The 16,270-nt window shown below is 43.8% G+C and overlaps 1 protein-coding gene across 1 annotated transcript in view; it reads right to left on the bottom strand.

Annotated features, from left to right (window-relative positions):
- Positions 1-9,273: 9,273 nt before the first annotated feature.
- The window catches only part of MID2 (midline 2), a 96,954-nt gene continuing 89,957 nt past the window's right edge, over positions 9,274-16,270 (bottom strand). The window contains exons 7-9 of the mRNA XM_039233498.1: positions 11,823-11,984; positions 10,283-10,490; positions 9,274-9,909 (exon numbers count right to left, since the gene is read on the bottom strand). Coding sequence (XP_039089429.1) covers positions 9,507-9,909; positions 10,283-10,490; positions 11,823-11,984 — 773 coding nt within the window. The 3' untranslated portion in view covers positions 9,274-9,506. The remainder of the gene's footprint in view (positions 9,910-10,282; positions 10,491-11,822; positions 11,985-16,270) is intronic.

Here is a 16,270-nt window from a genome sequence, read left to right on the forward strand (position 1 = left end):
CCTTAAGTGACTTAATTGGGGGTTTCTCCCCGCTTGAAGCCATAATCTGAGGGCCACGGATGGCCGTCGGCTGGCCCAGAAGCCCTCTATGCCTACATGCATACCGTGTGCTTGCTTTCTTTCTTTTTAATTTATTTATTTTTGAGAGAGAGAGAGAGGCAGTGTGAGCCGGGGGGGGGGGGGGGGAATCTGAAACAGGCTCCAGGCTCTGAGCTGGCAGTCAGCACAGAGCCCGACGCGGGGCTCGAACCCACGAACCGTGAGATCATGACCTGAGCTGAAGTCGGATGCTTAATCGACAGAGCCACCCAGGTGCCCTTCTTTCTTTCTTTTTTAAAAAGATGGTCAATAGTATTACCCGATTTTCAAAGCGGTCATGTCTCCCCTCCCTCCCCGCCTTAAAAAACTAAAAGTTAAAAGAATCTTGACTTTCGGCTGCGTGAGCCCCAGCTTCTCCAACATCTTTACCTCAGTCAGGCACGCACGCAGCGTCTCTCCCACCCCCGCCGTCTGTCAGCGGTCCTTGCCGTTCACCCCTCCCCCCCGACGCACGTCTACACGCAAGCACCCCACACGCACGCGCCCCGCGCACGCGCTGCCATTCTCCACGCTCACCTCCACGCCATGCCCTGTAGGTCGCGACGTGCGCGCGTCTCCCCAACGCCCCTCCACGCCAACTCTTGGCCACACGCAGGCGCCTCCCCGCAGAGGCACCCCCGCACGCCCCGCCACCCGGGCGCATCTCCCTCTTCCAGCATGGGCTCCTAACGGGCTGGCAGGGCGGGCCGCCCCCCCCCCACACCGCCGCCCAGCATCTCACCCTCCCCAGCGAGCTCCTCTCAGCCCGCGATAGCCCCGCCGGCCAGCCTGACTGTGCCGTCACTTCCCTCCTCACATCCCTAGAGACACCGGGCGGGGTGTGGCACCTTCCGCGCTCGGCCACCGGGGCCTTCAGACGACCGGAATGACGGCCGCTCAGGCTGCAGGAACTCCCTCGGTTTCCTGTCCCTCCGAATGTGCGGCGGGGGAGGGGCGCTGCAGGAACTCCTTGGATTTCCTGTCCCTCCAGATGGGGGGAGAGGTGCTGCAGGAACGCCCCCGATTTCCAGTCCCTCCAAATGTGGGGGGGAGGGGGCGGCATTCTCATCTTCTGGGAAAAGCGCTCACCTGGTTCCCAAAGCCAGTTGGCCCTTCCTCTATTTCCTGCCAGAGGGAAGGGATACGGAGAGAGAGCCAAGGTCTTTGGGGCGGGGACGGGGATATGAGTCAGAGAAGAGGCGGCTCAGAAGGAGGGGCTGGCCTGGAAACGGGAGGGTTAGGGGTCGGGGCGGGGGGGGGGGAGGAAGAGAATGGGGAAACTTTGGTGGGGGCGGTTTTGAGGGTGTCTGGCACAGTCCTAGGACTCCTTCCTGGTCAACCCCAAATACTGGAGCCACTGGGCGGAATCATTTCTGAGGTGCTGGGCTTTAAACTCGTTTTACCCCGTGCCAGAGTCCGCTAAGGCCAAGACCCTTGTTAGCCGCTCACCAGGCACCATGGAATCTACTGGTCTGGGCAAGGGCACAGGGATTAACTTTTCATGTTCTATGGAGCCAGTAATAGTCTTTACCTTTTAGGGTTGCTGGAAGGATTAAATTAGTTACTACATTTCAAGTGCTTAGAATAGTGTCAAGGGCACTGTAAGCAGTCAGTGATAGCTCCTGTTACAAAGGTTCATTCGTCGATGGTCTTTCACCCCTCTCGATTATGAGTTTCATGAGGGCAGAGACTATGTGTTATGGTCATCACTGAACTCCAACACCTGACACAAAGAGTCTATCAATAAATTATTTGTTGAATAAATGCGTAAGTGAGTAATTGCATGACAAATGCCAAGACCCTCTCTCTTCCATGTAAGGATTGTATTTGTGGAAGTTTGAGAAAGAAAGGCTGTGATTGGCGGCACATAGGACCCCTGTTGGCTTCTGTATCAAATGACCTGTTCTGCCCTTATAAAATGGAATGTCTTTGGCAATTTCCTACATGGACACATGGAAATCTATCAGGCAGCTGACCTGAAATTCGAAACTGAGACCTGACTAGCTAGAGCGGTATCTGTATTTTGTGCAGTTAGTGAACAAATCAAGAGAAGAGGGCTGAAGTGGAAAGCCCAAAAATAATGGTGGCAAATGCAAGTGGGAGAGATTGGCATGGGAGCTCTGAGTGAACAGAAGTGTGTAAAGAGGAGTATAGTCCCCTCAAAAGGGAGTCTGATGGAAGTCCCAAAGTATCAGTAATGTGATCCACCTTTCTGTTCTAGTCATAGGGTTCCTGATGATCTGCCCTGATGTTCCAATATTCTTGGGGTAGGTATGCAGATTAGGCTCTTGTCACTGCATTCAGTAAATTTGTGTTTGTGGAAATGCATAGTGTTAGACCTAAAAGGGACCAAAGAAATTACTCATACATTTCGATTTATGGTTGAAAAACAAAGAGCCAGCGATAGCAAAGGACTTGGCTTTGGGGATTCTCTGGCCTTGGTACTGAATTTTGCAGGATCTGAATTCTCTGTGTTCTGTTATTCCTTTAATCTCTACGCATACCCCATCCCAACCCCAAAGATGCAGAGGAGAATAAAAGGACATGAATGGAAGGTCAGGAGAAGGGAGGGAGAGTTTCTCAACAGACCCTGACTTTATTCCTTTTGCTTCCCCGCCAGGGAAGGTACCTGGGTGTTCAGCTAGCTGCGAGAGGGGGGACAGCTCCACTGTGGCAGCCTCACACTCTCCACATAGGTCCCGCAGGCAAAGGCTTGAAACATCGCCCATCTGAGTCTTAGCAGAACACCTGTGATATTCCCAGAATGCCAGAGGTTGGGAGGCCCGCAAAGAACTGCTTCAACCTCACTGCTGCTCACCTCCCACTGCCTCCTTATCCCCCCTCTCCCCTGGGAGGCTGTCAAGAGAATTTTTCATCCCCTCCCAGCTCCTGGGATCTGATGAGAGAAGAGTCTTCCTGACTCATCCCTCTCAGAATAGAGCTGCACACTATAAAGCCACTTAGCTGCAGTCTAAAACTGGCTTCTTAGCAAGGAGATGTCCAACAACTATCGTTGCAGTCCTCTGGCCCCTTTTTCGGTGCCTTCTGTTTTTGGTGTTTGGGACAACAACCACTACGAGCAGGAACCTTTCACTGCTCTTTCTTTCATTGTATAAATGATAAACTGTTTGAATCGCCAAACGATCCGTTGTACCTCTACCTGCTGAATCAGGCAGGCCTTGGATTTGTGTGCTCGCCAGCTGCTTGGTGTGAATTTCCCATTTCTGGCACATCACGACACCCTCCCTTATCACCAAGAGAGTTAAGCTGGACAAAAAGATGTGTAGATCATAATGGCTTTTTTTCTGTCACTGTACCTCAAAAGGAAATCCAGCTCAAATACCACTTTCTGGGACATCAGTCTGGCTGGAGGAGTAGCAGATCCCCTGTGTTCTGTGTACGAGGCTAACCCGACAGGAAGTAGAGTTGGCATCTATATTCCATTATTTGAAAGATGCCGTTTGGCCCCAAATATGTCTCCTACAAGCCTGCCAGAGCATCACCGGCTGACCCTTTCAAACCCTCCCCAACTTGTCACCCCCCAGTTGGACAACAAATGCATTGTCTCTAGACGGTTCTTGTTAACATTTTCTTATTTTCTGAGAGGGAAAGAAGATGTAGAGTGAGAAGCTGGAAAGGATGTGAATTTTCCCCATACTCCACTAACCCACTACTGATGAAATTCTAATTTTATTAATTCTAATTGTTCCCTTTGAAGAAGACTGGCCTTACAGAGCAAATTGGCTGTTACAAAGAGGCAGTTGTGGGAATGCTGGACCAGAGCTATGTGCCTGAGAGGGTGGTGTAAATTTCACTGAAGACAAACTTCACAGTGTACAAGGTGGCCTGCTTGTCGTTCTGCTTATCAGGTTCTATTTCTATTTGATCAGCATTTACTATGTGTGTCTCATGTACAAGTCCGGCAAGAGCTTCCACTCTCACCCCTGTGTCATCAGTAAAGCTTTCCTTTCCGAGCTACCATGAGTAATTTGCATTTTTAGGTTAAAAACTATTTGGGAAGACTGATTGAACTGGGGACCTCACTAGATTATAAGTGTTAGGAATACTCTTTCATCTTAGTATGCCCCCAGAGAAATGAGAGGAATACTGGGAACAGAGTGAATGCCTCTTGAATGACCAGTCCAGGCCAGCCACAATTGGAATTTCTATACTGTGTCCAACAGTTATAGGAAGGCCACCTTGATCCTCCACCCCTGGAAATTCACAGTGGAGGAAAGTCATTCTCATTAGCCGTTATGCTATATGCATTTCCAACGTCCATGTAACAAGCGACGTGGCCTCTGTTACTCCTAATCTTTATAACAGACCACCTCACCCCACCTGCAGGCTCAGTGTCACTGGAACTCCAGGACCAACCCGAATCCTAGGTAGAACATAAAGCGCTCCATAGCTTCTCTGGCCTAACATGTAAAACAGAGCCAGACTTTTCCAAACTTCACAGCCCCCAAAAACATATGCAATCTTAGCTGTGGGTAACAGCCCATATTTGGCCTTCACCTAGACTGCTCTCCAGTAAGACCACTAAACCCAATATTCCAAATTCGTGTCTCTTTTGTATTTTAATCTTCTTGCTTTGGGGCCATAGTTTCTATAGGCCCGTGGTCTGACAACCTGTTTCAGGTTACTTCTGACCCTACTTGGACCTTAACCAATAGGTTCCAGCACTGGGATTTTCTTTATTCTCCCTTAATTCCCACCTTCTGCTTCAATCCCTGAAACTTAGTGTGCATGTCTCCTTGGCTCTTAGACCTTCATTTCTTTAGTCTTCCCGACCGTTACCTGCTCCTAAAACCAGTCTGCATGACTGAATCTCAATTTCTAGACCCCCCTGGGTCTTCTCTGCCCAAATCTCTACCTATTATATGATAATTGATTTCCCCCAAGCCATTTAGACAATTCTGGTAACTCATGGCCATCTTCCTTTCAATGTCCCCCCCCCCCCATTTAAACTCCAGTGAGAGACAATCAAGAACTCATGAATACATATATATTTATTTAATTCATAATATAGCATTTTGGATGGGCTGGGATATTTTAGAGGGATGAGGCTGTGTAATAATCTGCAGATGCTCAGATTTTGCTAGGAGAGACACTATTGGTCCAGAGGTCCCAGTACAAACAAGCCTGGGATAAAATATTTGATAAAAAATAGTCTGACATTAGTCTAATAAATATTCTAGCCAACAACAACAGATTATATGTCTGAAGATGGCCGACCAGACCGTAAAAGTCAGTTTTACCTGACCTGATGGCAGTCAACCTGGCCAACCTATAATACACGGCCAAATACAGCCAATGGCTCTGAGGCTGCAATTGGCTTCAGGGATTGAAATAAGCATGGGAATGGTTTTATCCGCCAGCCTCACATTCTCCATTCTGTAGAGGAAAGGGTATCAAATATTTGAGCTTATCAAAAAGTCCATCCATGGATTGCTCTGTTCAGGTAGTCATATATAAATATGTAAACCATGGAAGCTTAGAAAATTCACCTAGGGTGTTTTTAGCTGAAAAGAACATATAAGTGATTTTGCTGAAATCTGAATTTCATTGCATCCAAAGTTACACAATGGGATTACATGATAAAAACACATACAGATGCAGGAATCCTTACTTACAAGTAGTCACAACTCCAATGTGGCATTAAAATTTCTTTCATATTCTCAAAACAGGTTTAACTTTATTTTGATTATTTTTGTGCTTTCTTCAATAAGACAATATAAAAAGTGGAAACAAGCATAAATTGCAGACAGAAAGAATAATTTGCTAGCAGAAAGGATTGTAGGAGAATAGGTTGAGTAGGGCAACAACAATGAAAAACTGAAGATGTCACCTTCCTTGAAGATGTTAAATACAGGTGCTATTCCTTTTGTCCAACTGGGTTCAGCTAGAGGTAGTCAATGACTTCTCTAAAGGTCCCTGGCATTGCCGTTACCTAGGAAAGCCTTGAAGTATCTGGGACCTACCATACCCCCACTGAGTACTTTACCACCATGTTGTTTCTTGAAGAGTACTTTCTGTTATTTGGCTCAGAAACTTCATTGCTTACCTCAAACCCAGTTTAATTTCCAACATTATTCAGTAGGCTAAGCTCTGAGTGATTTGGGGCTATAACCAAAACTTAAATCCATCTTCAAAGAATGAAGTTCAAAAAGATTGAAAAGTTATTGCAAAGAATGGTGCCACATGCTCTAGACAATTCCCCAAGTTAACATCCAAAGGGCTTTCCAGGCAAAAGACATTTATATGCATGAGTCCCGGGACATTTGCAAAATAATACCAGTATAGCCCAAATGGAGAAGTAACCAAGCTTTTCTGCCCAGGAAGTAACAAACACCAGTATGGATATCAGAGTACAACAGGGAAACTGTTGATAATTCATCCGTTCGTTCATACATTCATTCAATAAACATTGGTCAGGCAGTTAGTCTGTTGCACACACCATGCCAAGTATTAAAAATACAACAACAACAAAAGACACAGTCCCTGCCCTCAAGGTATTCACAGTCTAGTAGGGAAGATGATCGTTATACATTAGACTTTTGTGTGCATCAGAATCACCTGGGAACTTGTTGAAAATGTAAAATTCCACTTATGCGCCCAGATATTCTAAGTAGATGAGGAGTGGGGGCCTAGGAATCAACTGTTTTAACAAACACCAGAGATGACTCTAACAGGTGGTCTGAGGACCACATTTTGAAAAAAACACTGCTACACAGCGTGATTATTGCTGAGAAGGGAGGAACACTCAGGGTGCCTTGGGAGCTCAGAAAAGAACATGCCCCAGGCCAGGGCGTTAGGAGTTAATCTGGCTGAGGGAGTCGGGTGGGGAAAGGTAGTCTAGGCTAGGGTCAAAAGTAAGGTGGGAAAATTCAAGGTTTGTCCCAGGCCACTAAAACCTAAAGGGCACAAAAAAAAAAAAAAGGGGGAGTAGCTTGGGAGACCCAAGGATCAGGTAAAGTAAATTGGTTGGGGCGGAGGTGGAGTGTTCTGCATTTATACCATCTTCACACTTTTCCCTTAATTTAAGAACAATTCCTGTTTACTCTGGGCATCAAAACTGTTAATGTCTCCATCCCAGACCCAGAGAACAACCCACGTGAGTCGTTGACCTTGTCCAGAGTAACAAATGTAAGGAGGGAAATGGCAAAAGGTGAAGCTAGGAAAGCCAACAGGCACTTGAAAAGCCAAACCAATTGTAAATGGGACCTTCGACTGAATAATATGGGAGCCAGTGAGAGGTTTTAGGAAGGGGAGTGGGGAACCACTTGTGTTTAAAAACTGGGGGATAAGCCCTAGAGGAGAGACCAGAGTAACTTAGAAATGAAAGGCATACATTGTAAAGCACCGCTACACTGTATTGGGGCTGGGGCTGGGAAGAGGAGGTTAATATTTGTTGTGCGCTTCACTAAATGCCAGGTGCTGTGCTAGGCAGTTTACATGTGCTATCTTTTTAAATCTTTGCAACAGCCTTGTGAGGTAGGTATTATTTTATGGAAGAGGAAACAGAGGCTCAGAGAAGCGAAGTAACTTACCCTAGGTCCCACCGCTAGTAAATGGCAGAAGAACTAGGATTATTTAGTCCAAAGTGCTATTTCCCAGCACTGTTGGATCTTACTGAGGTTGCTCACTTCCTAATCAACAGAGATTACATACGGATTTTTAAACCAAAAAAGCGGGCTTTGCTACCAGATACGTAAGTTTGAGCCTGCCATCTGTACCTGCATCAGTCTTGCTTTCCATGTTAGGTGAACAAACAATACAAAGCTGTTATTTAAGGGGTTTACATAGATTCTTCGTCTCTCCTACAGAATAGTAAGGCATTTGACAGCAAGGGACTGTGTTTTATCAATATATCGGCAGCAGAGCGGTACCCAGCATGTAGTAGTTTGTTGAATGAATTAATGAATGAACGTCCACCAAGGCGGTGGAAAGGAAGAGGGGTGAAGTTTTGGCATTGTTTCAAGGCTCCAATCTGGTGGCTTGTTACAGCTACCACTTTGTACAAAAGTAGTCTTTTCACAGCTCCCAAGAAGTAGACTCCTTGAAGCCTGGAGACTCCTTTCTCCTGGGAAGGAGAAAGCTCTGGTTCTGACATCCCCAATCCCTGCAGTGAAAGTGACAAAAGCACAGACCATAAAACTTGCTGCCCCTCAATGACAGTGATGACAAACTGCATTTGCCATGAAGGGTTGGCTAAGCAGATGAATAGTGTAAACAAGATTGCAAGAGGAATGAGTATTTAACCTGTTTAAGAAAACAGACTGTTGGCAGGCATTCTGAAGCACTCAGGAAGTGTTTTATCAGAAAATACAATTGCATTTATATGCAAATAGTTGTTGCAGCTAGAACACTCCACTCTCAAGGATTAAGTAAATAAAGTTCCTAAAGAACATCCATTATTATGCAACTCTTTTTTTTTTTAGCCTAATTCTAGTAAGTGTATGTACTTGAGAGTAATAAAACTGTATTTCTTTGAATATTCTGTGAAGAATTTTTAACAGTTCAGATAGCCCTCCTCCATTAGGTAGCCTCAGTGAAACTGCGCTACACGTAATGCTTGTACTTGGATCAATGTTCTATCCAGCGCTAGTGGCTCTCATGCAATCTTGTCCCCTAATCTCTCCTACTCAAGTTTTGAGCTCTTCCCACCATCTATGTCATTATTGCATGTGTGTGTGACACGAGGGAGAATGGGAGGGATGAATGCAGGGAGCGGGGGGAGAATGTTGCCTGATTTTGATGTTCCCTTTAGGGGACAAAAATGGACAATATAATTTCTTTTCCCTTCCAGTATATTTCTCACTCAAATGAGCAAATCAAAAAAAATTATTATGTATATATAATATATATAAAATGAATAAATATGTATTATATATTCATTTTATAATTATATATACACATTTGTGTTTTTACTTTACAATCAATCCTTGATCGTAGGTTTTTATAAAAAACTACATATAATACGTGATCATCTGATCCTTCAAAATTCTACTTGGCCAAATTGGCCAGTACTAGAGAGGCTGACACCCCACACACACCTTTCCTGGCCGCTAGCCCCTTGTTCAGAGCATCTTTCTACTTTATTGACTTAGAATTGTCCTAATTCCTTCCAGTATCATTTAGATTGCTAAATCACGGGGAATTTTGAATTCTCCAGTGATGAGAGGTGTTCTCCAGATTTCTCCAATGGCTTGACCCCAGACTACTTGGAAAATTTGCTCGGAGAAACTAAATACATTAATTCAGATACAAGCTTTAGTGCACGAAAATTAAATCTATAATACCTAGTTATTCTGGATGCTTCGGATGAACTTTATTTTGTATCTTGTATATTGGACACTAACTGAGGTTTAGGAAGGGAAGACTGCTGAACTGGAGAGCCAGTGAATTCTACGCTCTCTTGAAACTTAATGGCAAGCTTTCATCCCAGAAACATAAGGGGATTCTTGAGGCCTGCAGTTGCATTCCTGCCGCTCAGGGTAATCAATAAAATCTGGGGCAGGCAAGCCAGACAGGATCATTAAGGATTTGTTCCAGATTGTGAATGTTGGACAAACTGGAAGAATGAAGGTCACATCAAAAGTATGAAGATGGAGAGAGTTAGCTGGGTCATAGAAAGACAGCATGTTGTTGTCATAATCCAGAAGGACACCGAGACGCTTCAACTGTGGGGGCACATCCACCAGCATTTCTTTGTTGTTATGTCTCACTACAAAGTTACTATTGCATCGAGAGAAGACCCATGAGGAGGCATTCTTGCCAATCCATTCATTCTTGGGAGCGGATTTGTAGGCAATGCCAATTGCATACCTGTGAGACAGTGGAAAGGAGAAAAGAAATAAACATTTGTTAATGATCTGAGTTAGGCTAGACACCATATGGGATACGCAAGAAACTAATACATGCTTCTTCCTTTACTAAATAGTTTACATTTAGATCCATAATGTCGATAGCACTGGAGCTTTACAGAGTCAGAAATTAGAGTGTTGTAGTAATTTCCAACTCTAAACCCAGTATATTTCCCATTATTTTTTTAAAAGCTGGCCAGTTTTTCTAGGACTGGTTTTCATCACATGCCTTTTAACTCTGACTTACTGGTACTATGTTTGTGCTATGGAACTGAATCTCCCAGGAACCTAACGGTGGGAGAAAGGAGAAGAGAAATTAAGTGGGATCCACTCACCATGTTGAGGACCCCATGACCACCTCCCAGTAGTGGCAGCCACTGTCAATGAATATATTTCCTGCTGCCCCATAGCACCCTGTGCCACTAAACCTCTCTGGGGTATGGCTCTTCTTCAGAGAGCTTTCATCTTTCTCCATCTGCAGCCCATCATTGGAGATCTTCAACTTCTTGTGAGTCATTTTGGGATCTAGTTTAAAGGGTTGGCCTGAAAAAAGTAGAAAAAAATGCATGAGAAAATACTTAAGAATTCCATCTTTGTCCTTCAGGACTATCGCTACCAGGAGATTCTTGATATGATGCTCATTGGTGGACCAGTGCAAGTTAGAGCTATTTGGATTATATTAAGGAAGTAGGCCTGAAGCCACCCTTTTCAATAAAATAGGAATAAACTGATCCCCACTTGATATGTTATCAAATTAAAAGGGTCTCATGTTCTCAAATGTGTTCTGTACTCTGCTTGATTTCAGTGGGTGAGGCAAAGTAAGGGGAACTGATGAGGTAATTGCTGGTTGCTGACAAAACGAAAAAAGAAAACAAACCCAGTAATGACCATCTTTTTACCCTCTTACAATTGGGATATAAATAACATGTGATTAGGTGACTTTGGTAGAGTGACTGTTGTTGCATCATCATCAACGGTCAAGAGAAATCATTTGTCGTGTAGAGTCACTTGCAACAGAGGATTCCTGATAACCATATGACAAAACAAGTTACTAGAAGCCAACTAGAAGCTGTATTATACAACATGAGTCTGCAGCGGACACTGCTGGTGAACACAACACCCATTCCCTACTTTTTCTCTTCGACCCACTTTCACTTACAGCAGCCCAAAAAGCTAAATATTCAAGCTCCTACCCTCTCTTGCTGCTAGAGGTGGCTAATAAGGTGGAAGTAGAGGGAAACAGAGGTCAGACAGGCTTGGGGACACTTCTGAAAAGTGCCTGTCTTCCTCTCATAAAAGGAAATATGACATCTGGAGGTTGCAATGGCCATACTGTGACCATGTGACAATAAGCCAGTACACAAAGGGAGAAGGAGCTTGGGTCTGTCAGAACATTACAGAATGAGCTACCACACTAGCCCCGAACTGCCTACGTTCAAGCTTCTTGCTATGTGAGAAAGAGAAAAATATACTATGTGTTAAGCTAAGATAGTTGGGTTTTCAGTCTTCTGCAGCCAGAAACATTCCTAAGACGTATGGCTTCCCTACAAAAGGATTCCACCAGATCATTGCAAATCAGGACTGTTTGACACAACTGTTCCGCACCCATGGGATGGGGTGTAGAGGAAAAAATCTTGGCTAACATCTTTCCCAAACACCAGCTACTACTACATATATTTTGTATATATCTTTGTGGTCACGTATCTCCCAGGGGCACCAACAGACCTCATGGCCAAAGCATCAACTAAAACGGTAAAGCTCCTCTACCCAGTGCCTCTGCTCTCTGGCACTGCTGTGGGTGCCTGCTCAGGCTAGATGTACTCCCTGGCATGAAGGGGAAAATGGATCTCTCCTTTTGGGATCACCATAACATACTATTTGTTTTTAGTCGGGTAGGTTCACTGTTCCGGCTGCCTGCTTGGTTTATGGCTTTAACGATGAAGATGTAGCGTGTCCCGCTCTGAAGTCCATGCACTGTGTAGTGGTTCTGTTTAATGTTGGGCACAATCATCCAGCTATCCACTGAATTATACAAGCCTATAAGGTAGGGAAAGACAAGGACATTAACTGGCAGGTAGTAGAGACAGGATGAGAGAAGCACACTGAAAATTTCATCAAAAGCCCCCATGACCATCAAAGAAAAGGTTAATTTCATTTCATTTTCTTTTGAGTCCCAGGAGACAGAGTGAGATAAACATCTTCTGTTTCCTTTCTCCCACGGAGCTAGGCTTATGCCAGGCTCCTTGCCTCTGGCAATTGAATGTCACCACTAGTTAGGGTTAGGTTGCATCAATTTTCAGCACAATAATATAGGAAAGGCCACTATACAAAAAAAAAAAAAAAAAAGCACAGAATCACCACTTTTATGGAGTCTCCGGATCTTTACGTCAAAGGTCCAATCCCCTGAGAGCTGAGTCTAGCCTCATGTGGGTGGGGCAGTCCCATGCAGAGTGTGGAACACGGAATCTCAGAGCCAAAAGGACACCTACATGCCATGGTTCTGTCCTTTTACAAAGGGGAAGCTAAGATTGAGAGAAGAAAGGTGACTTGCCCAAGGCCACAGACACATGGTAATGGTGCTGAGAGTATAACCCTGGTCTCTTTAACCCTAGGCCAGTGTTCTCTCCGCTCACAACGCATGGGGTAGGCAGCAGTGTTCCTTGGTCTCTGCAAGGTAGTGAAGTTTTCAGGACTTATGGCTCATCTCACTCTCCCCATCCTTACCCTTACTTCTCAATCTAACTGGGCTCCGAGGTATCATAGGGAAGCTGAGGGGGTGGCATGATAACCAAAGCAAAATTGCCGTCTCCCCACTTGGCACCATCCGTCTTTTGCTCCTTCCTGGTTCCAAAATTCATTCGAAGTTGGGGGGTCCAGGAACACAAGGTTGCCTGGAACCTTCTTCCCTCCCAAGCTGAGATCTAGGTTTCTGATTTTGAAACTCTGTAGACCATAAACGTTGACTTAAACTGAGAAAAATGCACATAATTAAAAACACATACTTGGCTAACTGTTAGTAAGAGAGGGGTTGACGTTCTTGTTTGAGAATTATCTAGGCTTCTTTCTTCTGTTACCTGCCTTTTAATCAGTTTAGTGCTTTTTAACCACAATTCTAACAAAGCGTGGAAAGGAATGGGCAAGGAAAATGAACAGTGAATGTAGTCACTTCTATGCAGCCCTAGTGAAGGATTTAGTGACGTTGAAAATGAAAAGTAATTGTGAGTGGTTTGAAAGAGATCTGATCATGAGGGTTTTATAACTAATTTGGTGGAAGGTTGAAAAAGTCTAAAATAAAACTAGAAAAAGAAGAATGGAGGGCAAACAGATATGCTAGAAAAAGAATAACTGGTGAAGACGCTCAGCTATGCTCATGAAAAGACAATAAGGATAAGGGCCAGGAATAATGTTTGAGGGCTTGGTTAGCTATGTGCCGATTCACAGTATGAATCATAGACTGCACACTAGAGTTTAATTCAAAAAGGGAAATAAATGGTCTTTCAGGTATACTTATAACAATACAAAACAAAAACCAAACTTCACGATGAAGTACTATGTAGCTATGAAGGAAGTATGAAGAGTGGGATGCCTGGGTGGCTCAGTCACTTAAGCATCTGAGTCTTGATTTCAGCTCATGTCATGATCCCACGGTTTGTAAGATCGAGCCTCACGTTGGGCCCCATGCTGACAGCGTGGAGCCTGATTGGATTCTCTCTCTCCTTCTCTCCCTGCCCCTCCCTTGGGCTCTCTCTCTCTCAAAATAAATAAATAAGATTTAAAAAAGAATGAAGAAGATCTCTGTTAACTGATACTGAGTGATTTCCAGGGTTTACTGTTAATCAGAAAAAAAGCAAATTGCCAAAGAGCATGCATATATAGTGTACACTTTTTTTTGCAAGAACAAAAGGCAAATAAGGGAGCATACGTATATCTGCTTGTTTACAAAACACCAATAACAATAGGAAGGAAAAACCAGAAAATATTGTAGTTGGTTACCTACAAGGGATGGGGGGAAGGCATGGAATTAAAAAGATAGGAGTGAGAATGACGCTTCTTTTTTTTAATGTTTATTTTTGAGAGAGAGAGAGAGAGAAAGAGAGAGCGTGAACAGGGGAAGGGCAGAAAGAGAGGGAGACACAGAACTCTAAGCAGGCTCCACGCTCTGAGCTGTCAGCACAGAGCCTGATGTGGGGCTCGAACCCACAAACTGTGAGATCACGACCTGAGCCGAAGTCAATACACTCAACTGACTGAGCCACCCAGGGGCCCCAATAATGACACTTCTTTGAATACACTTTTTTGTATCGGTATCCCTTTTGGAAACACACTGCTGTTTCACAAATTCAGAAAATTAAAATTAAATCAATATGAATGGGAAGAGCAGGGACCTAGACCAAAGGCAAACTGAAGCAAATGAACCCAACTGCATTTCAAATGAAAAACAGCCATACCAAATGCATGGGGGCAGGGGGAGAACTGAAAACAAATCCTGAACTATTGTTTGTTTTTGTAGTGGCATGGGCAAAGCCCTTCTGGAACTGTTAGATCTGTTATGGGATAAAGCAAACGAGTACATGTGTTGATGGTGGGAGCCAAGGTTCTCATTGTGGAAGTAGGAATGTACAAATATCGAATGGGGGAAGGCAACAAAGAATGTGTGGACATGGGTTGGAATTAGAGGCATTGGTATGAACTCATGATTTCTATATGTGTGTGTGGGCATCCATATGTGCACGGATGTTAAGTATGTATATTATGTGTGTGCATATGTATAGTGCATGGGCATATATGTGTATTTCTAGTATCCAGATCTTATTCTCTAATTACATTCACCAAATAAAAGTAACCAAGGTTCCTTGGAGAAATGGCTGATTTCAAGGCTGGGGCAGGATAAGGTCAAAACGACCTTAGGATCTTTTGTTATGCTGGAAAATAAAGAAGTATTCAAGAAAATTATGGGAGACTATAAGAACCCAGGAGTCAGCTTCAAAGCCTTACTGGTTAAACCTGGACAACGTGAGCATCAAAATAAGCAAGGGCAGTTAAGAATTACAAACCATTGAAAAGAGAATTTACGAGGCCATACTGCTAAGTACATAAACAGAGGGTAGGGCTTTGGTTTACAGTAGAATGTAGAGGGTCAACTTGTAAATGTGGGAGGGGATCTTCCTTTGGAAAATTATCATTTTGTAATCATCAGAGCAAAGACTGGATCAGGCAAGGATTTTTGATTGGTGCTAAAATAAGAGTGGGGGTGAGATGGTTTTGACGAGGAAGCAGGATATTTTCATTGTTTCAAAGTTATCACCATGCAGATTGCTTATTGGTCGCAAAAGGTAAATAGTAACTACAGGGAGAAGAAATCTGGCAACACCCTTGACCCGCTGAACAAAATTAGCATCACCAACGAAGGGCAAGTGGACATTATGTGCCTCCAGATGCGATGTCCTAAGGAGGACAGATGTCCCTTGTAGAATTCCAGCCATGAATGCAGAGTCTGAATATATATCATGAGGAAATTTCAGATAAACCCCAAATAAGGGATAGCATAATAAAGAAACAAAAGGACATTTTAAGAAAGTCTCTCAGTGTCGTTAAAGACAAAGAAAGGCTGACAAAGTAAGTGTTCCAGATTAAAGGAGGCTACAGAGGGGGCACCCGACTGGCTCAAATGGTGGAGCATGTGAGTCTTGATCTCAGGGTTGTAAGTTTGAGCCCCACGTTGAGTGTGGAGATTACTTAAAAATAAAGTTTAAAGGTGTCTGGGTGGCTCAGTCAGTTAAGCATCTGATTTCGGCTCAGGTCATGATCTCATAGTTCGTGGGTTCGAACCCTGCATTGGGCTCCGCACTGACAGCTCAGAGCCTGGAGCGTGCTTCAGATCCTGTCTCCCTCTCTCTCTTCCCCTCCCCCAGTAGTGCCCTTTGTCTCTCTCTCTCTCTAAAATAAATAAACTTAAAAAAATGTTTTAATAAATTAAAAAAAAATAAAGGAGGCTACAGATAAGACAATTAAATGCAACACCCAATCCTTGACTCTAAAGGACAATATTGAATCCTTCACATTATAAAGGATATTATTGGGTCAACTGTCAATTGGAATGTGAATAATGGATCAGAAAAAGTACTGTATCAAATCTCTTAAAGTTGATAACTGTACTGTGGTTATGTATGAGTTTCCTTATCTTAGAAAACTTAACACTGAATAATTTAGGGGTAAAAGGTCATGATGCATGCAATTTACTCTCAAATGGTTCAGAAATAAATAGAGAGAGACAGGGAATGCTAGAAAATGATAAAGGAAATGAGACAACGTGTTGACAAGTG

The sequence above is a fragment of the Hyaena hyaena genome, unplaced genomic scaffold, assembly GCF_003009895.1.
Source record: "Hyaena hyaena isolate Hyena2069 unplaced genomic scaffold, ASM300989v1 scaffold_77, whole genome shotgun sequence".
Taxonomy (NCBI): Eukaryota; Metazoa; Chordata; class Mammalia; order Carnivora; family Hyaenidae; genus Hyaena; species Hyaena hyaena.